Below are 24301 nucleotides of genomic sequence, written 5' to 3' on the forward strand. Positions count from 1 at the left end.
CTGATCTGCCCTGCCCTGGGATTGACTGGCAACCAGTCCAGGGTGTACCCCGGTGACAGCTGGGATAGGCTCCAGCCCCCCTGCAACCCGCAACAGGATAAGCAGTATAGAAAATGAATGGATGTATGGATGGCTGATCTGTCTGCGTGCTACGTGATTGTTGATGGATATCACAAGGTCAAAAACTAACTGCCTAACTGCAGAAAACTATGAAAACAATGGTTTAAAAAGGTTCATCTTGAACAAACATCTTACCTCTGTTAATACATTAACAGGAGGGTCCCAATAGTAAATGTCTCCCTTTCTGATCACATGCAAAGCATGTGATACTTACACATGCGCTTACAGGAGTGCATGGGGAGATTATTTACAAGTTTCTTCAACACTGATTGTGATTTTAGATTGACTTTTATTTACAAAAATATGCAAGCAAAAATATGAATAGTCTATGGGAAATACTTGTAACAGTGTGTGCACATAAAGGCATTGCTATTGCATGTCGCCTTTTAGTTTAGATTTTGGAAATAAGAGCACAGCACTTTATTGTTGCTGTCATGCAGTGTCTCAATGTTTTCAATCAGAAATGACAAAAATTTGGTAACATGTGCTCATTCAGTGCCAATGCAAACACCAAACACTGACATCAGGGGGTGCCAGCAATTTACAAATCACAAGAGGTCCCTGGGTAATATTGATCCCATGCAAAAAGAGCCAAAGCCATATTTAATTTACATAACAGGCATGCTTTTACATTAAGAATGAAGTGACAAACAAACAAAAATCTACAAACAAAATCTAGTGTTGTCATTTCCTTTTCAAGATTTAAAGTTTCAGTTAGCCTACCACTTTCTCCCTGCCCTCCCACAGACCAATCTATAAACTCTAGGGGCCATGAAATTAATTGCGGAGGGAACAAGAGAGTTGATCGAATTTATGTTCTTACATTAGCCCCAGGATTAAGCTCTGCCTCTTTCTACTCTCCAATCTATTAGGCATCTGCTCAACAGACAGGGATAAGGCCAAGGCTGGTGGCATGGGCATCTGCTGATATGCATATATTTAATGCTAAATATCTGCTTGCAATGTCAGTCTACTTTTTTACATTGACTATTACAAGGCATATCCCTAAGAAGGGACAACCCTGGTGTCTTTACATTTTTTATTTTTTAGTTTATTTTACTATATTCAGAAGATATACAAATATCAATAACTGTAACTGGACCAATGGTAAGGACAGAGTTGAAGTTAGGACAGCAGTATAATTTATAAAACAGAGATTAAATCCCATCAAAATGACTACATAATAACTGAATAAAGAAACGAGTTTGACTGGTTGTCAATAAACAGTGTTATTACTGAAGTTAAGGCATTACATGTCAATTGTTTAAGAGAGACTTAATTCTATTTGAACAGACAGACAGACAGACAGACAGATATATAAGGTTGACTTACTATCAGCAAACCGTGTTTTCAGTGAGGCATTGTTAGGACACTTACTTTCCCACCATCATCTGGATCTGGTGCTGGACCTCTGCCCGGACATTAGCAGTGATATTATTGGCCAGCTGATCATTGGAGCTTTGTAAGCCATCAATCATCTGCTGGAGCTGGCCAATCACAGGGTCTCTGGTATCCTGCTCCCTCTGCTTTCTGCTCTTCATGTGGCTCTCAAGCTGTTGAATGTCTATAAAAAATAGTTCTCCATTTATTACACTCATAAATGTCATAAATACCTTTAGGACTAGAAGTTATAAAGAACAAAAACTTTTCTACTTCCAGTGCTGGGCATACATCTGTTCAATCATTAGTTATCAGTGTACATTTTTTGTTAAAAAATGTTAACATGGACATTAGTTAATAAAACAATCCTTATCTTTGTCAGTTTCCTTTAACATGATTTTCAAGCTAACATGTGCTGGGTTTACCCACAAGTTGTTAGTTTTTCGGAGAGAGAAGACTGATCTAAACCTGACTCTTAAAAGGTAAGCTGGATCAAAGACAACCTGAGCAAGAGCATTAAACCTGCAGTGCTGAAGATAGGTTGGCAAATGACCAGTCAAAACACACATATCTATTAGGGGCACTTCCACTGCAAACTGCTGCCACTAGAGTGACGACTGGTAATATATAAACGTTTCTATTATATCTATTTCTATTCCTTATGTTTGTGCTCTTTTCTTATAAAGTATGAGAATAACAAAAATTACCACTCCCTTCAATACAACAATTCATAACCAGTTTGCAATACGAGTCAAAATCATCACAATCAAATATTATTTTCAAAACTGTTCATCCCTTGTTAAATCTAATATTGTGTTGGTTTTAATATAGAATGCTTATTGCTTGTGTTTGAAAATTCATAAAATAAGGTACTTAAGGAATAATCGCATATCAAATCACAACACTGGAGGAAAAAAATCACAATTACATTATTTTTCCAAATCGTTCAGCCCTAGCATTCATGAATGACGTGTCTTAACAGAAAGAAAACAACTGATGTCAGACTGGCTTACATTCTTGTGTGCCTTGTTTGAAGCTGTCATTGATTTGCTGAAACATGGACTGGCAACCTCTCTCAAAGACAGGGAGCACAATGCCTTGGAAAGCGTCTTTATATGCAGCCTGTATGGGCCCCTGCATCGCTTCAGCTGCAGCTCGACCAATGGCATCTGTTGTGTTCTGTTAACATAAAGTCAAGGTAAGTTATGTATTGAATGCTTAGGATAAGAGAAGGTATAAGGCCAATCACTTACTTTGGATTTGACAACCTTGCTAACATTTTCCTTTAGGGTGACTTCCACAGCAGTGAGCTTGGCAGCGATTGTATTGCTGAGCTGACCTGTCACTGGCTCCAGAGTTTTAGAGATGGCTTGAGAAGAGGAAAGAATTAGTAGAACAGATAAGTAAGAGCTCCTCTTGCAATGGGATATAAGCAAAAGTACAAAAGATGAACAATTTCAACCTTAAATTAAAGTGCAAGATAAAAGAGGTATGAAAAGTTCTCTCCAAAGACTTCTTGATTTAAGTGGAACAGTGTACAAAGCACTTTGGCTGCTTTAATTATTCCTATAACAACAATATCAAACATGAAGAAAAACCTGGGATTGAATGAAAGAGTTAAAAGAAAAAACCCAAGTAAATAAATCAGATTTATTCTAACTGTCATTGGCTTGCCAAACAGGCAACAGAGTCTTGTAGATCGACCGTTCAAGGTAGGATATTTGTGCCCCTGTCACTCCTTGTCTCAAATGTATATAGCCGTGTTTCCAGCAGGGGGTCCGGTTTGATTCAGTTCGGTTTGGTATGGTTTGGTACGCTAAGGATGAGTGACAGATATCAGTCAGGAATAAGCATTAAACAGCTTTATTTCAGCTGAAAGTCCTTTTTAAAAAAATAACTACATCTTAATGATGTTAACCGCTGTCAGTTAAGATCCTCAGCTGATGGAATCCGTGTACAGAGACGGTTTGAGTCGTAACGCTATGTTTATATGTGAATATATCTAGTCTAGAACAGTTTATACGACAAAACATGAAAGTTTAGAGCTGTACTGTGAGAATTTGCCGCATTAAAGTTCAGCTGGTGTTAAAATCAAGCTAGATTAAGTCAGAAATCCAGGGTGTGCTGATCTTGTTTAAAAATAGTCTGCAGCCTGAAGTTTTACGAGCCCGTTCAACAACCACAGAGCGATGTTTTCACAGGTTACCTAACGTAAGACGTAGATTAATAACTAGTTACAGATGAGAATGAACTGTTCAAAGGCTTCGTATTCACAAAACTTCTGCATTAATTTAGTTTTTCATCCATCGCGGATGGATCAGGCTGATGTGAGCCTTCAGGTTCTGCTTTGTGTTCTTAAAATCAGGTCCAGATAAACATCAGGAAACTTGATTTGTGGCCAGATACCAATATCCATAGACTAGGAATCAGTTAGTATCTCAAGTCCAAATATTTCCCATTTAGGCAGATATTGGTCCATTTTTCTCCCGTTTTCGCCCGCTTCTCACAGCGCATACTTCCGTGTTTGAAGCCCGGAAGCGAGCAGCTGAGTCGCACGCTGACGTGACGTCAGTGCAGCCCCTATTGTTGTGTGTGTAGCTCCACTTTTTTGGTACGGTTAGGTAAGATTGGCACCCCTACGGAAAGGTGCCGAAAAGTGGGGCGGTACAGGTCGTTTTTTTGGGACCCTTTCTCTATGGAAACACCAAAAAAAGCGTACCGTACCACACCAACTGAGCCGGACTGCTCGGTGGAAACAACCTACATAGCTCAGAGGAGTACATCTGGGATCAAATTATTCAGCTGCTGAGCTGGCATCTGAGGTGGTAACTGAGGTGTAACAAGGTTGAGACAGCTGCACTGTGCCATGTGAAAGAGTCAGAAACTCAAGGATGTTACTGCCAAAGGACAAAAAAACATGTAATTGTTTTTGCCAAACTGTTAGACCGAGTATTTCTTTTTCTGAATTCTGATCAATATTAATGCAATAATTTGTGCCTATTCTGCAACATTTTAAAATAATTTGTCTTTCTTTAAAACATAATTTATTCTACATATACTTGGGACATACAAGGCAAGGCCATCAGAGCAAGCTGAATATCTCACTGAAGTGCTGTGATTTCACTACTATATTTGTCAAAACAGGCAGTGTTTACACAGCAGTGCTGTAAAGAGCTGATTCCATCAACCCTATCCCTAATCCTTAAGTTTGTCTTGGATTCTGGCAAAGTAATCACCTTTTTAAAGCTTTGTTTCCATAAAAATTTCATTTATGTTTTAGTAAGTCTAAAATCCCAAGAACAGATCCAGGTAAATTTGAGTGTGTGTCCAATTTTGTGACATATTCTACCATTTAAACATTAAATGGCAGTACATGCTGTATATTGGTCAAAAGAAAGACAGCTGTCAAATGATAACATCTATCAATTGCAATTAATCATTCCTTATTCTCCTCAAAATGCATTTCCGTTTGTTTGGAAACAGCCCTATTTTTATAGGTTGTTTGAAGATTATGGCATGAACTTAACGGAAAAATAAACTTGCTGTGGACTGAAATGGAAATAAGGGGATGGTTAAAAAGGTAAATGCTTGATAACACAGGGTTCAGATTATATTTGACTTGTCCACTAAGCTGAGTTTTTCAAAGTAAAATAAACCATTAAAGAACACTGGTGGATGTTACGTCACTGTGGCTTCAGGGCGACGTTGAAGAGGCTAAACCTGGGAGGGACAATGAAGCATGCAATAAATCATGATAAAAAATCAAATGCACTAATTATGGATCTCAATTAATTGTGATCAATGCTATTAATCTTGACAGCCCTACAATTACCATATACCAGTGTTTCCCACAAGTCTGAATTTTACTTGCAGTGGTATCCAGTAGAAAGGACTGACATTACAAGCAGGCACAAAAAGTTCATTTCTAATTAGGTATCCACCAATACTTGACATTTAAAAAGTTATTTGATTTCTTCCAAAATGTTCATGCATATATTTATCTAATCTAACCAAACTCATATGGAATGAGTGAGAAAAATGATGTAGCATTCCGTTTACAGGGGTCACCAAAACTAACACCAAATTAAAGTTTCTGACAGTAACTGTTGTTTTCTCTAGCCCAAAAGATTAGACTGGAACAGTCAGCCTGATAATGTCTTTTCTGACATTATCAGGCCACACATGTAGACATGCAAGTCTGCTCTATTGTTCAAATTTTCAATAAAGAACCATAAGTTCTACAACATGCATACATTTCTAAGGTGTAAAGTTTGAACATTCAATGCTACAGAATGTAAACTGGCCTTAGATGCAATGGATAAAAAGGGCACACCAACATTTTGCTAACCAAGTATTCTTTCACATTTAAAAGGTATTACAATGTAAGACATATGTGCCAGAAAACACAGTTTAGTAAGTTTGCCAAAACGTATTATTTTCCTTGGTACTTTTTGATAATTTAAACTGTAAAATTGGCACTATTGTCCCCCTGCACTGAAGTAGTGGTTGTCCCTGAACTCCATCATAAAAGAGACAAAAAACAGCAAGGTGATGTTGAGCCAGAAATGTACCTTATTGAAATATTTTGTTTTGCTTTGGTTGTCATAACCATGCACCCAAAACCACTGGCCACAAATCAGGGCCCAAAGGATGAAACTTAAAACTAATCTAAAAACAGTAATAGAAAGGAAATGCAGGAAGTAGGCAAAATAAAAGGATACTTTGGCTACAGTTCTAACCATGCTTTCATGATAACCCTACTGTTTAAATGTGAACATTTCTTTCTGGAAAATAATGAAATGGTGCAATAACACCATCATCTGGTTAAAAGAAGATAAGTGTTTTTGCACGCACAGCTGGTCTTTTAGTGCTCTGTTGGCCCTGAATCTGTGCTTGTTCATTTAGATTCAAACCACAAATTTGGTTTGTTTTCTTACTTTGTGGGACTGTTTTCTTCATTTCCTCTCGTAGTATTTTATCCATTCTGTTGGTCAGTGCTGAGCTGAGGGCATGGCTGAGCTGCTGGCTGAGTTGTTCCTGAAGCTGCTGCTGATGATTCTGACTTTCTGTCAGAACTCGCTCTAGTCTGCGCTCTAAGGTCATGAAAGGTCAAGGCTCACAAGAGAAAATCATCAGACATCAGGATCTCTAGTTATGAAACCTTGTTATTGTTTTTCGAAGAAGATGTAGTCCAAGTTGACACACGGTTAATAGAAATGATGCAGGGTAGCTTTAAGTTAAATCTCCACACTTGCCCAATAGAATCACAGTTGTTCAGCAAAAATAAGTACGAGGTTTTGAGAGAAAATCTTACAGGCCAATACAAAACAGAAAAATGCTTTCAAGTTTCAGTGACAAAGAAAAGGCTGAAGGATACGTTCTTGTTCCTGGTGGGTGGTCAGGACATGCTCAACCTGGGACATAATGGAGCTCTGCATGGCTTCAATTTGTCCACGCAGTTCAGTTAGCTCTCTTTGCTGGCTACGCAGAAGCATCAATAACTCGTCCTGTACTTCTGCATTCACCTACAGACGCAGGAGACATTGATTGAAGAAAGGTAAACAAAGTCAACCAAGGAAAAGTGGACTTTTATTACTAAATTAAAACAAATTCTGGTTTTCAAGGAAATTTCTGTTCCCTTGTAGTCAAAAATGAATTAGTGAGTAATTAATGAGTTAAAGTAAGGTGCAGCAGAAAAAAATGACAAGTAAAAATAATGCTCTCTGACATCAATTAAACCACTGAGGCTGTTAATGAACACAAAAACAGCGTAAGAATAAACTGTTGTGAAGTTACCTGACTAGAATCCATTTGCCTGGCCTTCGGTGATTCACTAAACAGAAAGGAGTAGAAATGTTACCAAATGTGACCACAAAAATCATGTAGTATGTTCATATCTGTATGTAAATAGTTATATATTTAAAAGAAAAACCCACTTAAAGTTCCTGTAAAGTGAAATCCCAACTTCCCAGATATGTTGGAATAAGGTTGCTGTAAACATGTGAAAACACTAAAATATATGTGTGACTGAATTTCAGACTTAGACCGTTAGAAAACTGTTCACCTCTTTCCTGGTTTGGTTTTAATTGAGAGGGAAAATATATGAGCCCATGATTTTACCATCCTTGACGGGGAATTACTCTGCCTGCTCAAATGCTACAATGATATAAAATCCCTCTATCACTTTACAAGAGCTTAAACAAATATTGTAATTGTCAGTGGTACCAAAACTTATGTCAGACATTACATTATCATCATCAGTATTAATAATAAATATTTTAACATGAGTGATGATGTAGTGAAAATCTCCTGACGACAAACCTGTCATCTTTCTTGGCCTTCCTCTTTGGTTTTGGTGAGCCCCGTGGTGAGGTCTTCCAGTCCTTAACCGGTAGTCTATGAGAAGAGCGGGCCCCACAATTTCCTGAAGATGATGCCAGGCTGGCTACCTCATCATCAGGATCACTGGGTCAAAGACAGAAACGTGCATACATTCACCAGACACCAATAGGTATGTCTGTTCAACTGTTCATTCATACTAATCACATGGCAGCACCCAGTGCTTTCTGGTGTATAGACAAGGTCAAGGTGATCATAATGAGCCTCACAATGGGCTAGAAAGTAGAGCTCAACCGACATGGAGTTTTGGGGGCACATGTTGATACCAATATTAGGGAACAAAAAAATTCCAATAAGCAATATATCAGCCAATTAAATGTGTACTTTACTGAGGAGTCTGTGATATTTTGCCAACCCCACTCCGATCTGCCAGGTCAAAATATTAGGAGCATTGGGAGCGCAGATGGTCGTGTGGTTTAAAGCGCTACCCATGTACGCAGGCAGCCTGGGTTCGAATCTGGCCTATGGCCCTTTACCGCATGTCTCTCCCCATTCTCTTCCCCATTTCCAAGTCTATCCACTGTCCTTCCTCTATCAAAAAAAGGCATGAAAAGGCCCAAAAGTAAATCTTAAAAAAATAAAAAAATAAATAAATATTAGGAGCACTTCTTACAACAACAGCAACACCGACCATAATCTCAGTAATAAACATGAAGAGGACTGTATCCTCTCTCTGACAGTGTCAACTACATTTACAAAGTCATACATTTATTGAAGTAGAATTCATGGTAGAGATGTTATTGGTGTGCATTACTTTTCACAGATGTGTCTAATGAAGTGGTCAGTGAGTACTTTTACAAATGATGAAAGTATTATTTGTAAGTAATAGGTAAGTGGATAAGCACAGTCATAAAAGTCACCGGTAAAACACGATTTGAAATGCGCCTCTCTGAGAACCTCTAAATAAGCATTCCTATTTCTCTCCCCCATCTTACTAGACTGTCAAGTTTTTTAATAAACATGAAATCCTGCCAGACCACCAAAACCCAAAGCAGAAAGTCACAAAAATACCATTCTGCCCCATTCTGATGCTCAGTTTTAACTTCAACAGATTGTCTTGACCATGTCTGAATGCACTGGTTGCAACCATGTGACCCCTCATCAAACTGGGGATGCGCTCAATTATCTGGCTAAATAATTAAAGTCATATCCCTTAGTAGCATCTTCTCACTGAGTTAAAGCTACGCTTTTTTCCTTTTTTTAATTGATTAACAAAATGTTTTCATTTGTGTTACCTCTGCTCAGGGCCTGCATCCAGACTGTCATTGTGTGTGAGGTGAAAGGAGCGTCGGTGATAAGGTGAGCTCAAATGTCTGTCTTTTGATTCTTGATCTCTAGAACTACAACACAGCAGAGATAGTAACTACAATAACAATAGTCAAACTGCACAAATAAGACTTCAAAATTTGCTAAAATACTTCAGAGATCTTTATGCTTATCATTTTTAACAAATGTATATATGCAAGAATTCTTACCATTCTCCAAGCCCATTGTCTCTTAGACTGTTCCTAGTTTCCCTAGTGATGTCAGGTGCAGCAGGCCATGGTGTGTGGCTTATGCTTCCATCTGCTGATCCTATTCCAACCACAGCGTTCTCCTGGGATAAAGCATTCTCCAGTAGAGATGGGGTGTGGCTGAGTCTAGGTTCTGACTCTACTGCCCCACCCACTGGTGCATCTGCACCACCAAGTTCAAGGGGCATCAGGCTGGGATAGAGCACACAGTAGTTTGTTAATTTAAAGGTTAACAGAGGTGTTTTTGAAAGTTATTTTCAGGAACTTTTAAAAACTTAAAGCAAAAGGGGATTATTTTAAATGTATGTATTTTGGACAGTTTTACTTCTTACTGACAGCTTTAGAGATGTAAATGCAGTGTGAATACATAGACACTTTATTTGTTCATTCTGCATTACCACTGCTTCTTATTCAAGTACCTGTTGTTGGCTGTACGGGGTGAGGTGAGTAAATGCAGGGCAGATGCAGCAGAAGCCATGCTGTCTGTCTGTAGAGCAGATAATGGTGAAGGCTCCAAGCTGGACACTAGTCCACGCTGAAGCTGCAGAGTCTGGGATGCAATCTCTGGCATATCCTGGGACATTACAGTGGAGGCTGAAGAGATTACATCAGGGGATCGAGCCCTGGTTGGAGAGGCCAAAGGTGGCAAAAGGGCAGAGTCCAGAACCTGAGGGCTGTCAAATGCATGAGGACCACTGGGGGGCACTAAAGCCTGGAAATGGAGATAAGTATAGTCATGATACAAGAAGGTCAAGACAATCACATAACATGATGATCTTTATGATCAATGAAAAGTAAACCCAATAACAAAGATTGTCTCATTATAATGGTGGTCAGTGGGTGGTATTTGTAAGAAAGATAATAAATATGCGTAATAAATGCGTGCCCTTCCAAGCTGTAGACTTAACAGGTTTAAAAATTCATTTATTCCTGTGTCTGTAAAGCTCTTAAATAGTAGCAAATAAGGCAGGAATGGCAATGCACTGGAGTGTGACTTATCTTGCATTTATGCATTTGTAATATGAGAATTTAATGATATTTATATTCTGGATTTTTTTAGGGGATTATTTTTTAACAATCAATGTCCTATTTCAACATGTTCTTAATGTGTGGTGTTTATGTTGTTGATTGTTGTCTATGAGCGCAGCATGGTCAAGAGTCCAAGACAAACAATAAAGTTTATCTCATCTTCATAAACTGAATTATATACTTTTGACTCTTTAACACAGCAAACTGCATCCTCTTTTCTACTTTCAAACTTCTGTAAATTAAGAGGACTAGTGCAACGTATTGCAGTACATGTCACATCCTGACTCGGGTATTATGATAAGTGTTACACTGAAAGGTCCTTGCCACCTTGCCATGCTCAACAGGTCTAGGAATAGGGATGGTTAATTTTTATTGATACTGATACCCTTATTAATACTCCTTATAGATCCAAATCCTTGTTGATACCACTATCGATATTCTTCTATAGTTTGGCAGAAAGACAAAAGGATGACAACTAAACACATTTAATATTGTTGCAAGTCTTTAGTCTGGTCATAAGTAAATTGTGTTTCTCAGTCATGTGACTGTCATCCACAACCAATGGGAGCAGGTGTTGTGCGTATGCACATTAATTCACTTCATTCTTCAAAATATGAATGTGACCGTAGATCAGTCTAGAGCCGCTGAATGTCAGCTCATAACTTAAGAGATGGAAAAACTTCCCTGCTCAGAGCTACAGTCAGATCTCTGTTCCTATGTGTTTGTCTGCCTTGTCTGTCAATTCATTCCAGGCTGACATGACAGTGCTGGGCGATTAATTGAAAAATAATCAAAACCAACATTTAGAGCCAATAACTGACATAATCCCGCTGTGTTGATTATTTCGGTTTTGTCCCCTTTTAAATCTCTCTATTAATGCAACATAGAAGCGCACTACGTGAGAGGCAGTCACATGACACCATCCCACACGGAAGCGCTACAGAGTAAAACTCAGACTGCGGGGCGGCGAGGGAGGGCTCGCTCTGAGCGTTCCTCTCTCTCTCTCTGCACATCAGGCCAGTGTTTGTATGATACATATTATCAAGGTAATGCATATACAGCGTTGGCCAAATATAAGCTTAACTGGGCATCACACATTAGTAAATTAACCCCAAAGATATCTAGTTGTGGAGATCGGTGCGCTGTCATCGCTCACTCTGCATCTCTCTCTTTGCACATAGACTCTCTCATCAGGTCTCTCCTGTAAATTCATCCTTACCTGTTAAACGTCAACTACTGCCATCGTTTAGTTTGTTAATAAATGCATAAAGTCTGTCAAGTTATCGCGCTGGTTCTGATCATGAATTAATACACATCAAACTTCATCACGCAGATCAGCTGTTTAAATCCACGCACATTCAAAGTTAATTACTACTGATGATGACACTAAAGCAGAAAAAAATGTTAAGGAGAGAATGAAAGCAAAACAGGAGAGAAACAGGTGAGCTGCTGTGAAGCATATCAGGCAAGGGGGTGCAGGGGAGGAGGCAAGACGAGTTTATGTTAGTTTAATTTTGTGGAAGAAAACAAAACAGATAGAATTAATTAAGCTGTGAATAAAAATAATCAACCCTCAGTGGTGACAGTTTTTTTAATAATAGACACAGATCAAAACGTAAAATATTATCTTTATTATTGCAACAAGGAATATGATCATTAAGAGGAATGATCATTTTTGTGACGTCTTTAAGATAAAGGTTGGTTTTTCTAAAAAACAACAGTCTGTGGTAGTTTTTGGTATAATATCCTTGTTGATGCTTAATTGTAACTCATTTCAATGTCAGTTTTTAAGGAAAGAAAATCTGTTTAATCTTAAATCTTTATCAGCTCAGACCAGGAAAATTCACTTGAAAATGGCCAGTCAAACTGGAATCAGCACCACTCTGGTTTCACTACTACAAGGGCACATAACTGTTTAAAGAGAACAGAATTTTATACACTAAGCCCCATAATTTTGTTCTGGAAAAACACAAGATCTGTACTTTTATTCTGAAGTGTTTCATTCCTCAGTTGTTGCAGTAACATGCAAAGTTGCTTGGGTGTTTAATTTTCCTTTTGTTTCTACTCAATGTAAATGACTTTAAAAAATCGGATTATAAGAGATATTAACTCAAATGCGAATTCCATCTTCTACATCTTGTTCTCTGCTCAAAAATTATTGCTATAGATTTTCACCAGATGCATGATGGGAAATAATCTCAAAAGGAATCGTATTCTTGTCTTGTAGTTATCGACCCTAACCTTGCAAAGCAGATGGATACGCCCATTTCCTTGTTTTTCACTGGTGAATCCATCTTGCAAAGCTCCCATCTGAACCGTTTGGGCCCGGTTACAAAGTCACAGGACCAATCAGCAACAAGGGGCAGTACATTCAGGCGCAGCAGAGTCATGACATAAACAAGCGGCAGCAAGAGCTGGTGTAGTTATGGAGGAATAGATTAGCATGGATGCTGTTAAAGCTCGAGTTTTATCAGAACTTGACGACATTTCTTCGTTAAAAGAAGAACAAAGAACAGCAGTGAGTTGTTTTCTTTTCAAAAACAACAAAAGTCAAGTACTCACACGTCTATAGTCGCCATGTTTTGCGTTATTCCTCAGAAGATGCGCACGCGCAGCTCGATAGCAGCTACATCATGTGTTTTGTTGCTCTTATTGGCCCGTAGAGATGTGATAGCCAGAATGTTCAACCAATCACACTCTGAGTTTTTTTCAAATCCTCTGCCTTTTCTCAACCTATTGAAGCTTTCCCAGATGGATGTGTGAAACAAATCCATCTGGCGGGTCAGGTCATACTAGCTCACAGTCTTTGCAAAATCTTAGTCTGAGACTAAAAACTCAATGGCTTGTTGACAAATTGTCTTTAGATGTGAGAGGGTCTCAGAAGTCAGTCTTTTTAGAGTCTTTTGAGAGTTCTAGCAAAGTCTTCTGGTGTAAGGCCAGCCTCACTAGCAGCCAAGGCAGAAATGATGCATGCTACTGGCAGTTGGATTTTTTTTTCCCTCAAGCCAACAGATGAAGGTACCACATTCTGGTTTAATGTGATGCTCAATACTGATGTGCTTTTAGCTTAGGTTTCCCTCACAAGAACTGATGTATGTTTTTACAACAGTTATATCTTAAAATGATGTTACGTCACAGAGTCACTGAGACCCAAAGCAGTATCGATAAGCTAAAAGGTTATTGATTTTTGGGTATTTGAGAAATACAGAACTGGGTCTTTGCAGACCCAGGGTACCAATCCCCATCCCTGGACAGGTCAGGACCATTTTAGCCATAGAAGCAAACACAGACACACAGTAAGATTTGTGATTACAGAGTTCTGGCTGACAGCTGTAGTTATCTAGAGAATGTAAGCAGGTCCTACCTGTAGATTCTCTAGTCCAGGCAGCAGCACAGTAGAAGCAGCTTTTGGGCTGCTGGTGGAGGTCGAGAGTGCCAGGCTACTACTGCTGTTGTTCTCAGCTCTGTTAGGGCTCTGACTGACATCATCTATAGCTCTGCACGTATTAACACAGACACACTGTTTTCAGGCTTACATTTTCATGGGTATGTAAGTATATTTGTGATAAACAGATACCAACATTAACTCTGATCTCTAGTGCTTCTCTACCAACCTGTTGGTTGAGTCAGAATTGCTGCTGATAGCTGTCACGATAGTCAGGCTGCTGGCACTGCTGCCAGGAGATGCTGGTACCTGGAGAGTGAATGTAGAGAAAAACATTGATCTACAGGTAGAAAATATCATGACAAGTTAGGAAATTACTCTAGAGTGGGCTGGAACGATTCTTCAAGTTATTCCAGGTCACTCGATTACAAAAAAATCCCCCGGGGAAAATGATTTGTCATCAATTATCTATCAAGAGGTTTTGCTTAAATCAGTCACTATCCATGACACACTGTGTTTTACATGGACCATTGTAAGTCTGGCACAATGCCCCTACGGTCGCTGTTGTTAGAATGTAACGTGCTGTAAAAATAACATGAGGCGTAAAATCACGAAGGAGGAGAGAGAAAAGATGATGAAGCGATGTTCAAAGGTCAGCTAACTACATATTTTACCGCCAACTATCAGTGGCATTATGGCAGTTACAGTGCAGTGTTGTAATAAAAGTGTTTTTTTGTTTGTTTGTTTTTTTCATTTAAAAGTTTTCCACAGATAGTAAAAAGACTGCACAGGCACAAAATTCAAAGAAATAAAAAGGGAATGCCCTAGATAAAGAGATCCTATTCCTGTACTGTAAGAGAACAGTTTTCACTGGCCTCATTAGACCACTGTGTGAATGATGGAGCTTTATTTCTAGCAACAATGTGAAATATTGAAGTCATGCATTAAGTACCAGATGTTAAAATGATTTTCATGAGATAAGAGCCTTTTACAAAATAAAGATTACCTAATGACAAACATGGTCATAAAATAAACTTCATATAATAAACAGAGTGTTAGCAGCCAAACTTCCAGGTAGAGCAGAGGTTCCCAACCATTTTTCCCAGGAGCCCCCCCTACTCGTTTCAAAGACAAGCTGAAACCCCCCAAGACACTAACAAAAACATTATATCGTCATATTGTTGCCAAAAATCAACATCCATTTAATTGTTTCATTGATTGAAATTGTGGCCACATCTGGGATGCCTCATTATTTCTGCATGTGCGATAGTCACGAGTGTAAACTGACATGTTGGCAAAGTGAAATTAGAATTATGAAGCCAGGGCTGTGAGATGGAACTATGAGAAAGAGATCGTTTGTTGAGCTCTGACAACAACATCCCTGCCTGTATAGCATCTCATCAAGTAACACCCATGGCAGACTGAAGAAAGAGAAATGTTGGCCAAAAAAAGTAGAGTAGGCATTCGGATGAGTTACTGCTGTTACTACTAGAACCGAGCTAGCCAATCACTCACCATAATGTCTGGATTAAAAAAAACAAATATAGTACAGTAAATATAGTTTGTTTGTTTAGTGTTCTCTTCTGAAGACATCTAGCTCTTCTGCCATCACAGTGTTCATAATAATTGATAGGGTCTGCCATGTCTGCTGGTCACTTATGGCATGTATTTTTTGCACTGTGATTGCCAAATCTGACATGGTGACAATAGTAAAAGATAGCGTAGTCTGACACTGGCATAAACCAACTTTTACCTAAAAGAGATAGGTCACCTTATGACAAAAGCTTTGAGAAAGGATTTTTATGAATGATTTTCATCAAATTATTATCTCAGTTTCTTTACTTTTACATGTCTAACAAGTACAAGAAGATCCCTGGTGTGCAAAAACTATGTATGCATAGGGTTCTATGCTTTTGTCTTTTCTGGCTAGCAGCCCTCAAAAGAATTGTTGGTGTGGGCTGATAGTTGCTGGGCGAAAAATGTCATTTGTTTATTTCCAGCTTTGTAAAAAAAAAATTTACAGTTATATTGTGTATCAATTAGACCACTAATGTCATTTGTTCGTGAAAGAGAAATAGGGGGTGGCAGTCAGATAGGCTAAAAAATTTTCTTACTGAAGTGCTCGGTGTCATGAAGGCATCTGGAGTCATCAGCTTGGGCATTGTCCCGCTGCTGGTAGCTGAGTTTGACAAGAAGTCAGTAGGAGCAGGGAGCGATGAAATCTTCCTCAGGTCAGTCTGTGAGCCATTTCCTGATTCTTTGTCAGAGCTCTGGTCTGTGAGATGTTCTGAAAACCCTGCTAGACACACAGAATAGAAGAGGACTTAACTAATGTAGATATTTGACATGCAAAGACAGTGCCAACAAAACACCTTCTACATAAAATACTTTGAGTATAATGATCCACGTATCATGATTTTGAACATCTTTTAGAGCTCACATTACAATGCCCAGAAGGTCCTTTCCACCACAAATATCCAGCTGAGTGTACATATACCCTACTCAGATTTTGAGACCAAAATGTGAAAGCATGAGGAAAACAACAAGGTTGTAAAAACAAATAAGATTACTAAGTGGCAGATGACATTTAGAACTATTGAAGATTATAACTACCGAAGTTGATGGAAACCACAAATAAAACAACAACGTAAAGGTGATGACTCTCCCTTTAATTTAAGCCTTCACAGGAACAGCCCTTACTAGATGATTTATTCTAGAGAATGTATTTCCACGGGGAAATAAAAAATACAGAGAGATGAAATTATGCAGTTTCATACCTTGAATGTAATTTCTTGGGCTTTTATTGATAACTCTAAACAATACATTATTGAGCAAAAAAACCCAAAGAGGTAAATTCAAGAGAATCCTGAAACCATGTATTGCATTTCCAGTTAGGTTTGGGGATATCAATTTAAGAATTTGCTGTGTTGACCTATTTTAATTCCTTTAGTTTGATTTGTTCATTGCAAATAGCTGAAAGTCTGATTTTTTAACATTAACCTGATTTGCAATGGGGGTTAGATCTATTTAATTAAAACTGTTTATAGAAATAAAGAGTTGTCACAAACTGGATAACACGTCCAATGTCTGAGTCATAGTCACTGGCTTACAAAAAAGGATAAACATAAATGGGGTGGATAAGAGACCTTATAATACAACAACAATAAAGGGGTTGCTGTAAAAAAAAGTGATTAATTTTCTCTCTGTTTAATTGCACATAATTATAAAGATGTTAGTCTGTGTTGACGAAAATGTAGTTCAAATTATTTCAGTAAATTCAAGTTCAAAGTTCTCCATTGCACCATTCTTTAACTATTTTAACACTGAACTACTGAGGAGTTAAATGTTGATGCAAATAGTAATGAGTGCCCTTTTCTTGGGTAAATGCCTATTCATGAGTTTTCAAGGTACAGTGTGTAAAACTGGTAATATCAGCACATATAACCATCAGTCTAGATGGTAATGCTCATTTCTGGAGGAAATCAGGCACAATGAATCAGCTGCGTTAGGAGAGTGTAGTTTGGCAGATGTCACAATTTGGCCAAAAAATGACTTAGGCAAGACAATTATGCTGTGAGGCTAATGATATAAAACTCATTTTTACCAAGTTTGTTCCACTGAATATTAGGGGAAATATTACACACTGTACCTCAAAGTGAAACATAAACTGAGATCAAGTTTACTTTTGTGGAAATATGCATGTCCAATAAAAATGTTTCTAAAAACATACTATACTGTATTATTACTGCTAGAAAAATCGACTCTTTTTGATAAACGATACTGCTTCTAGTACAAAGCCTCAATCCAAAGGCTTTATCTCCAAAGATTAAGGGGTAGTGTCATCAACAAGCCAAGTAGCACTGCATATTGAGACGAGGAAAAAGTACACAACAGACAAACCTACGCACAAATAACATTTGTTATCTCCATAAGTGGGAGTTTCCTTCTAGTCTTTACTGAGTTTTTGAGAATTTGACTCACCAAAGCCATCCTGAGAATCAGAGTGAGGAAGGAAGACTGTGGAGCTGTAGCCCAAGTTTGGCTGAAACCAGATTTGGACATCCTGCAGACTCCTAAAAACACAAAAAGACTTGTGACAATTGCAGTTACCTGGCTGAGCTTCTCAGCCTGTACAGTTGTGGTGTTCAAACAAGATACTTGGCACACATACGTGATTCAGCTGTGAAAAGGTGGCAAAAATAAGCTCTCTGCTGATAAAAAAAATTACTAAATGAAGTGTTCACTTATGCCGTGGTGGTGTAATGTGTTAAAGTAGTACTTTCTTACAGTGCTTAAAACTATAATAATAGTTTGGGATTTTTCTTTATTTTTTACACTTTAGTATTTTACTGCTGGTTTATTAGTTTAGTTTTATTTGGTGAAAATACTTCAGTGTAGTTGAGTTTTAATTAGTTTGAGTTTTTTTTAGTAATTCAGGATACTTGTCAGGGGATAAAACCTAAAAGGGGCCAGAAAAAGTAAGCATACAATTTTAACAAAGATATTCAATCAGGCTACCCTACAAAACGCAGTTTATTTATTAAAATTGAATGTCTGAATGCAACTCAAGGCCTAAAGTTACCATTGTATGATGTCTTCTTCAATCAAAGGCTGATCTGCTCTCCCCAGGAGTAGGTGTACATGTCAGTCAGTATGCTGCTGTCAAAGCCTAAACTTAAAGTTGAATCTGTCCCTATTTTTATTTCATTTTAGTTAGTTTTAATAGCACACCATAAAGTTTGTTAGTCTTATTTTTTTTGGTCAAGCCTTGTTTTGATTTTAAGTTAACTATAATAACTTTGGTGCTCAAGTGTTTTCTAAAAGTACTCTGAGTTTTATATTTTGGAGCTTCATCTTTTACACCACTACATTTTCTCAATCAAATGTGTACTTCTACTTCCAATTCATAATTCCCGAGAGTCCCTGTGATGCATTCCTTTAAACCAAAAAATAGTGTCTTGTACAAAGCACCTAGAGGAAGAAGAAAAAGTAGAATTAGAAGGTTAACACTCTCGCTCCTCTCCTTTAACTTTGCTTCCTTCAACTCTGCTTCCTTTAGTGTCACTTTATTGTCCCCTTTTGGCAATAAACTTGGTATCTTGTGATTGTTAAAAAACTGTTTGTAACAAGTGCAGAGTTACAGTGTGATCATGAAGTTTTTGCTCACTCTATTCAGACAAATAGAGAGGAGTGAACCATCAATAAACAAAGAAGAAAATCAGGGAAAAGAGCAGCAGATGATAGAGGTAAACAGTGCTGACACAACACAATAACTGTATCAGAACCTGTATGTGGTTGTAGGAAAGCTCTGTAGTAATCCGTAAAAAGTTGTAGTGCCGTAAGTGTATTTAGCTTAATCTCAAACTCCAGCATTCAGTGTTTCATGCTAGCAGCAGGTGTATTATATGTGATATACATATCTCATACTATTATTAAAGATTAAGTCTTTTATCTCGTGTAACTGAGTTGTCCAGAGAGCAAAAAGGAGCACCAAAAAAAGAGTTTGATATCCCAATATAGCTAGGGAGGACACTGGTCACCTCGATGTATAAAGACATAATAAAGTAGCAAATTACTGAATTCTGTGTGGTGAAATGGAGAGAAACAGATAAAGAAATGGGTTAAGGGGAAACAAACTGAGATTTCACCACCAAGTGACTTTAAATGTTATTTTGTAAGTTACTTGATGACTCTGGGTTGTTTATTTGCATTTCATTATAGACTTCTGTGGTTCTATAGTGTTTTAACTGAAAAGAGATGCCTCAATTTTTTTTTTTGGTTCAATGGCTATGACTGCTTTGAGATAAATAGGGAATGGCCCTTAAATCAGTCTTTTCCTTGGGCCTCTAAACCATAAAATGGCTTCTAAACATATGTAAACAAAGTTGAAAAAGAGAAGATATGGCACATTTTTCATGGGTGCAACCCACATACTCAGCTCTGCTGTTCATCCCACAAATGCATGATCCTTACAAATGTGGCGTCATTTAAAAGGGTAATAAACAGGATTTCCAACAGTATAAGATTTATTACCAAGAAGCATTGTTACAACAAAGAAATAATCTACCAAACACAAATATCCTTACTTTTTATTCTAAGTTATAAATAAAGTTATTAATCTTTAAAGTCATTACTTTCTTTTTTATCAACATATTTTACTGATGACTTTACATTCGATACCTAAGTACAATTGAAAGCAGAAAGATACATTTGATAAATTGGTCAAAAAAAAAAATAGATTCTTTGACACTTCCTGTTAAGTGAAATCAGAATAAATGACTTACATTAATCATTTTCTGGTTCAATGATGAAACAGTTAAATGTTTAATTAGGACAACAGTAAAATTTCCCCATGATTAGTAATGCAGCTCAAAGTGTAATCATCAGAATCTCCCATGTTTACCTTGCTGAAATATCATGGTTAAATGCTGTCCAGAGAGTATACGTTTGTTTACTGAGGTGAACTAAAAGTAAGTCTACTCAGGAATCCTTTTATGGACCAGGAGACCTTTTATTGAACCTCCAGAGCAACAACTCGAGGCAGGTCTGGCAGGGGGTCCAGAATATCACTAACTAAAAACCCAGACCCAATGTTGTGGATGGCGATGCTGCACTGGCAGAGGAGCTGAACTGTTTCTTCGCCCGCTTCGAACAGACATCAGAAGCAGCTCCATCTCATCCAACAGCCAACACCAGCCACTCCTTCATGGTGGAGGAACATGACGTGTACTAAGGAAAGTAAATCCCAGGAAAGCAGCAGGACCTGACGGCATCCCTGGCAGGGTGCTAAAAGACTACGCAGACCAGCTCACTGGAGTCTTTACAAAGATATTCAACCTGTCCTTAGCTCAGGCCACCGTCCCACTCTGCCTTAAGTCCTCAACTATCATCCCTGTCCCAAAAAAGACCCCCCATCAGCAGCCTAAACGACTTCCAGCCAATGGCCCTGACCCCAGTCATAATGAAGTGCTTCCAGAAACTGATCAGAAGCCACATCATCCAAGGACTTCCACCCACATTTGATCCTCACCAGTTCGGATATAGGGAAAACAGATCAACAGAGGACACTATCACCATAGCCCTCCACACCACCCTGACCCACATAGAACAAAAAAAAGTTATGCCAGGCTTCTTTTCATTGACTTCAGCTCTGCATTTAACACAATCATCCCTAGCAGACTGGTATCGAAACTAAACAACCTCAGCCTCCCACACTCCACCTGCCTCTGGATTAAGGACTTCCTCAGCGACCGACCACAGAGAGTCAGAGTAGGGCCCCACCTCTTCACAGCACTCAGCCTCAACACCGGCTCCCCATAAAGGATGTGTACTGAGCCCCCTGCTTTGCACTCGCTATACACATGACTGCACCCCCATCCACCCAGGTAACTCCATCATGAAGTACGCAGACGACACGACAGTGGTCGGGCTCATCTCAGGGGGAGATGAATCTGCGTACAGGGATGAGGTCAACAAACTGTCATCATGGTGCAGCATCAACAACCTGGTCCTCAACACAACTAAGACTAAAGAAATAATAGTGGATTTCAGGAGACATAGAATAATGGGGACTGTGTCGAGAGGGTCTCGGACTTCCAAGTTCCTGGGCCTGCACCTGAATGATGACCTGACCTGGAAAACCAACACCACAGCGCTGATCAAAAAGGCACAGCAGCGACTGCACTTCCTGAGGGTCCTGAAGAACAACGTCCTGGCCAAGGAGCTGCTGGTGACCTTTTACATATGCTCCATTGAAAGTGTACTGGCATACTGCATCCCAGTGTGGCTCTCCAGCTGCACTGCTCTGGAGAAGACAGCCCCCCAGAGGGTCATCAACACAGCACAGAAAATCACAGGTTGTGCTCTCCTCTCCTTAGAGGAACTGTTCAGGTCCCGCTGCCACAGGAAGGTCCTGGGCATCCTGAAGGACTCATCCCACCCAGCACATCACCTGTTCCAACTGCTTCCCTCAGGAACATGGTTCAGGACAATAAGAACCAAAACTAACAGACTGAAAAACAGCACATATCCCAGAGCAGTTTCAATATTAAATGAGAAACTGCTCTAACACTAAATGGTACTGAAAAAAAAAAATTCGTTGTACGTTGTACAATGGCAATAAAAATGATTCTGAGACAACACTATCTTCTCTGCCCCATCTGCCTGTATTGTTTGATGCACATACGTGCAGGAAAGGAAGCACTTCTGCAGAACTGACCTTTCTGAATGTTTTTGTCTGCGCGTTTTTAAGCTTATATCTCAGTATCAATCTTTCTCTACTTACACAAGGGTAATCGCCTACTGCATGCTGCCTTGTCCTGCTTTCTCGTCCTCTCTCTCTCTATTCTCACAGCAGCTTGGGGTTGAAAATATGACTTTATTTATACTTTTTTTTTCATATTATCGAATGTAAAATTAGAGGATGCTGGAAAACGCTGACAACCTTATCAACAAAGCATCTTTATTAATGCCTTTTTGATAAGTCTGTGTTTACCTGTTCCAGATTAATATTTTAAATGTTTAAGCAAAAAAAAAAAATTACTAGTGCTCTGTGCTGGTAAAATAAATCTGTGCAATTATTTCAGTGTGAACATTTTCAGCACATTCTAAAAACAGCGTGATAATAGCGAAGAATGACCGTTCTGGTCACTAAAATCCTGATACAAAATGTTCATATCATCACATCACTACTCTGAATTGATATTTGTATTTTTACCCAAGTATTCATCCTCTGCTGTCCAATAGACATTGGTAGTAGGGTTTAACATTCTTAAACTTATCAAAATTACATACGACAAGTGATCCCGTGTGCAGTAGTATAAAGCTCTGGCCGGTTTCTCTTTAAGGGGTCATGCTGACAAGAACTTCTTTTGACTAATGCAGTTACCACTGACAAGCACCCCACTTAAAAAAAGAAAATGAATAAATAAAAACTATGTGTACAAAAATGACCTTTATTTTACACTTCTATTCATTTAGATTATGTGAGGACTTACTTGGTGTGAACACAGTAGAGTTTGATTTGTATTCCAGACTTGGACTCTGTAGGTCCTTGAGTGCCCTCTGGAGGAAAAGATACACACATAGAAAATGTAATGATCCGTCAGTCATGATGTTAGACAATGTTCCAGTCGGTTCCAAAAAGCCAAACACTAATAATAAAGCACAGTAGCATGACTGCTCAGAAGGCGACAGAAGTGAAAATATTTGATTGCCATGATGCAGTATGGGAGTGTGGTTGTACATATGCACCTGTTGTCAGGCTTTCACTGTCCTCCTCTGCAGGGAGGACCTCAGTGTGTCGAAGCCGGCTTTGCGTGACATCTCGGACTCCAAAGCTGAGCACAGGGTGGGTCAAAAGGAACTCTGACACTGCTGTGAAAGTGGCCTTGCCTTTTTCCAGATCCTGTCTCAGCTCCATTACATAGAGAACCTGGTAAATAATGGCATCATCAAGTATTAGAGTTAATGTGTGGAACAACAAAAATGTGTTTGTTTAGATTCTCTGACAGACTACCACTTGTTCTAAAACTGTTCAGATCTGTGTTTGTCTGTGATGAAAACATGAATAGAAGTCAAAATAATTCAAAGTACGTAGCCTTAACTGACCTTTCTTTGTACATCAGTGAGTATGAGATACTCAGCAGAAAGGTCGAGACTGGCCTTGAGACTTGGCAGAACTGGTGAGTTGAACAGATCAGGCGAAAACCTTAGGAAAAGAAAACAACTTTATAAGCTCTATATCCACTGCATCAACACCAATAAATATGGGATGAAATTCAGCAATCTCGAGTTTGGTTTTATTGAGAACAGCGACACAAGACCTAAATGTGTTGTGTGTCTTTATGTGAAGCCATGAAGCCCACCAAGCTAAAGTGTCATCTGTAACAAAGCAGGCTGAGTCTAAGGACAAAACAGAAGATTTTTTCTGAAAAAAGGCTGAGGAATACATCTGCCAGAAAAGATGAATGGTGAACCTGACCACAACCTCAGAAAAAGCACAGAGGGGTTCTTATTTGGCTGCTCAAAGGATCACAAAAAGTATGAAGCCACACTAAATTGGAGGAGAGCTTGTATTTAGTTTGACGAGTTTAAAGTACAGCATCTAGGAGTACAAATGGCAGTTAACATATGTTTAATCAGCATGAGGATGATGTGGGGTTCCTTGGAAAATTTCCTGCCCTGTAAGCCCCAAGTTCCATTAGGGCTGGGTGTTATGGCCAAGAAAATGGACCTCTGATTTCTTCACACCAAACACTATTTCTGACTTTGATCAGTTTTCTTTCTTGCTTCTAAAAACTTCAAACAAAAAATTTGGACTGGGAAGCATGGCCTAAAAACTAAATCTGAGACTTTTTCACACCGAACCCAGATTATTTTTAATGGATTTTCTGTCATTGGAAAAAACTACAATTAAAATTGATAGAACTCAAACTAAGTTCTGCCTTTATTTTATCAATAACACTTTACGAAA

At 38.7% G+C, this 24301-nt stretch overlaps 1 protein-coding gene across 2 annotated transcripts in view; it reads right to left on the bottom strand.

Annotated features, from left to right (window-relative positions):
• The window catches only part of edc4 (enhancer of mRNA decapping 4), a 39493-nt gene that overhangs the window by 8458 nt on the left and 6734 nt on the right, over positions 1–24301 (bottom strand). Inside the window, exons 11-27 of one of the 2 annotated variants that reach the window (XM_041795504.1) lie at positions 23437–23536; positions 23080–23260; positions 22824–22890; positions 17809–17900; positions 15942–16123; positions 14057–14136; positions 13807–13939; positions 9833–10125; positions 9375–9605; positions 9135–9239; positions 7822–7965; positions 7297–7333; positions 6878–7025; positions 6438–6593; positions 2754–2869; positions 2514–2679; positions 1498–1684 (exon numbers count right to left, since the gene is read on the bottom strand). In XM_041795504.1, the coding sequence (XP_041651438.1) occupies positions 1498–1684; positions 2514–2679; positions 2754–2869; positions 6438–6593; positions 6878–7025; positions 7297–7333; positions 7822–7965; positions 9135–9239; positions 9375–9605; positions 9833–10125; positions 13807–13939; positions 14057–14136; positions 15942–16123; positions 17809–17900; positions 22824–22890; positions 23080–23260; positions 23437–23536 (2418 nt within the window). Of the gene's footprint in view, positions 1–1497; positions 1685–2513; positions 2680–2753; positions 2870–6437; positions 6594–6877; positions 7026–7296; positions 7334–7821; positions 7966–9134; positions 9240–9374; positions 9606–9832; positions 10126–13806; positions 13940–14056; positions 14137–15941; positions 16127–17808; positions 17901–22823; positions 22891–23079; positions 23261–23436; positions 23537–24301 lie in introns of both variants that reach the window. The other variant, XM_041795503.1, reaches the window with a different exon arrangement.

Source organism: Cheilinus undulatus, linkage group 9 (assembly GCF_018320785.1).
Source record: "Cheilinus undulatus linkage group 9, ASM1832078v1, whole genome shotgun sequence".
Lineage (NCBI taxonomy): Eukaryota > Metazoa > Chordata > Actinopteri > Labriformes > Labridae > Cheilinus > Cheilinus undulatus.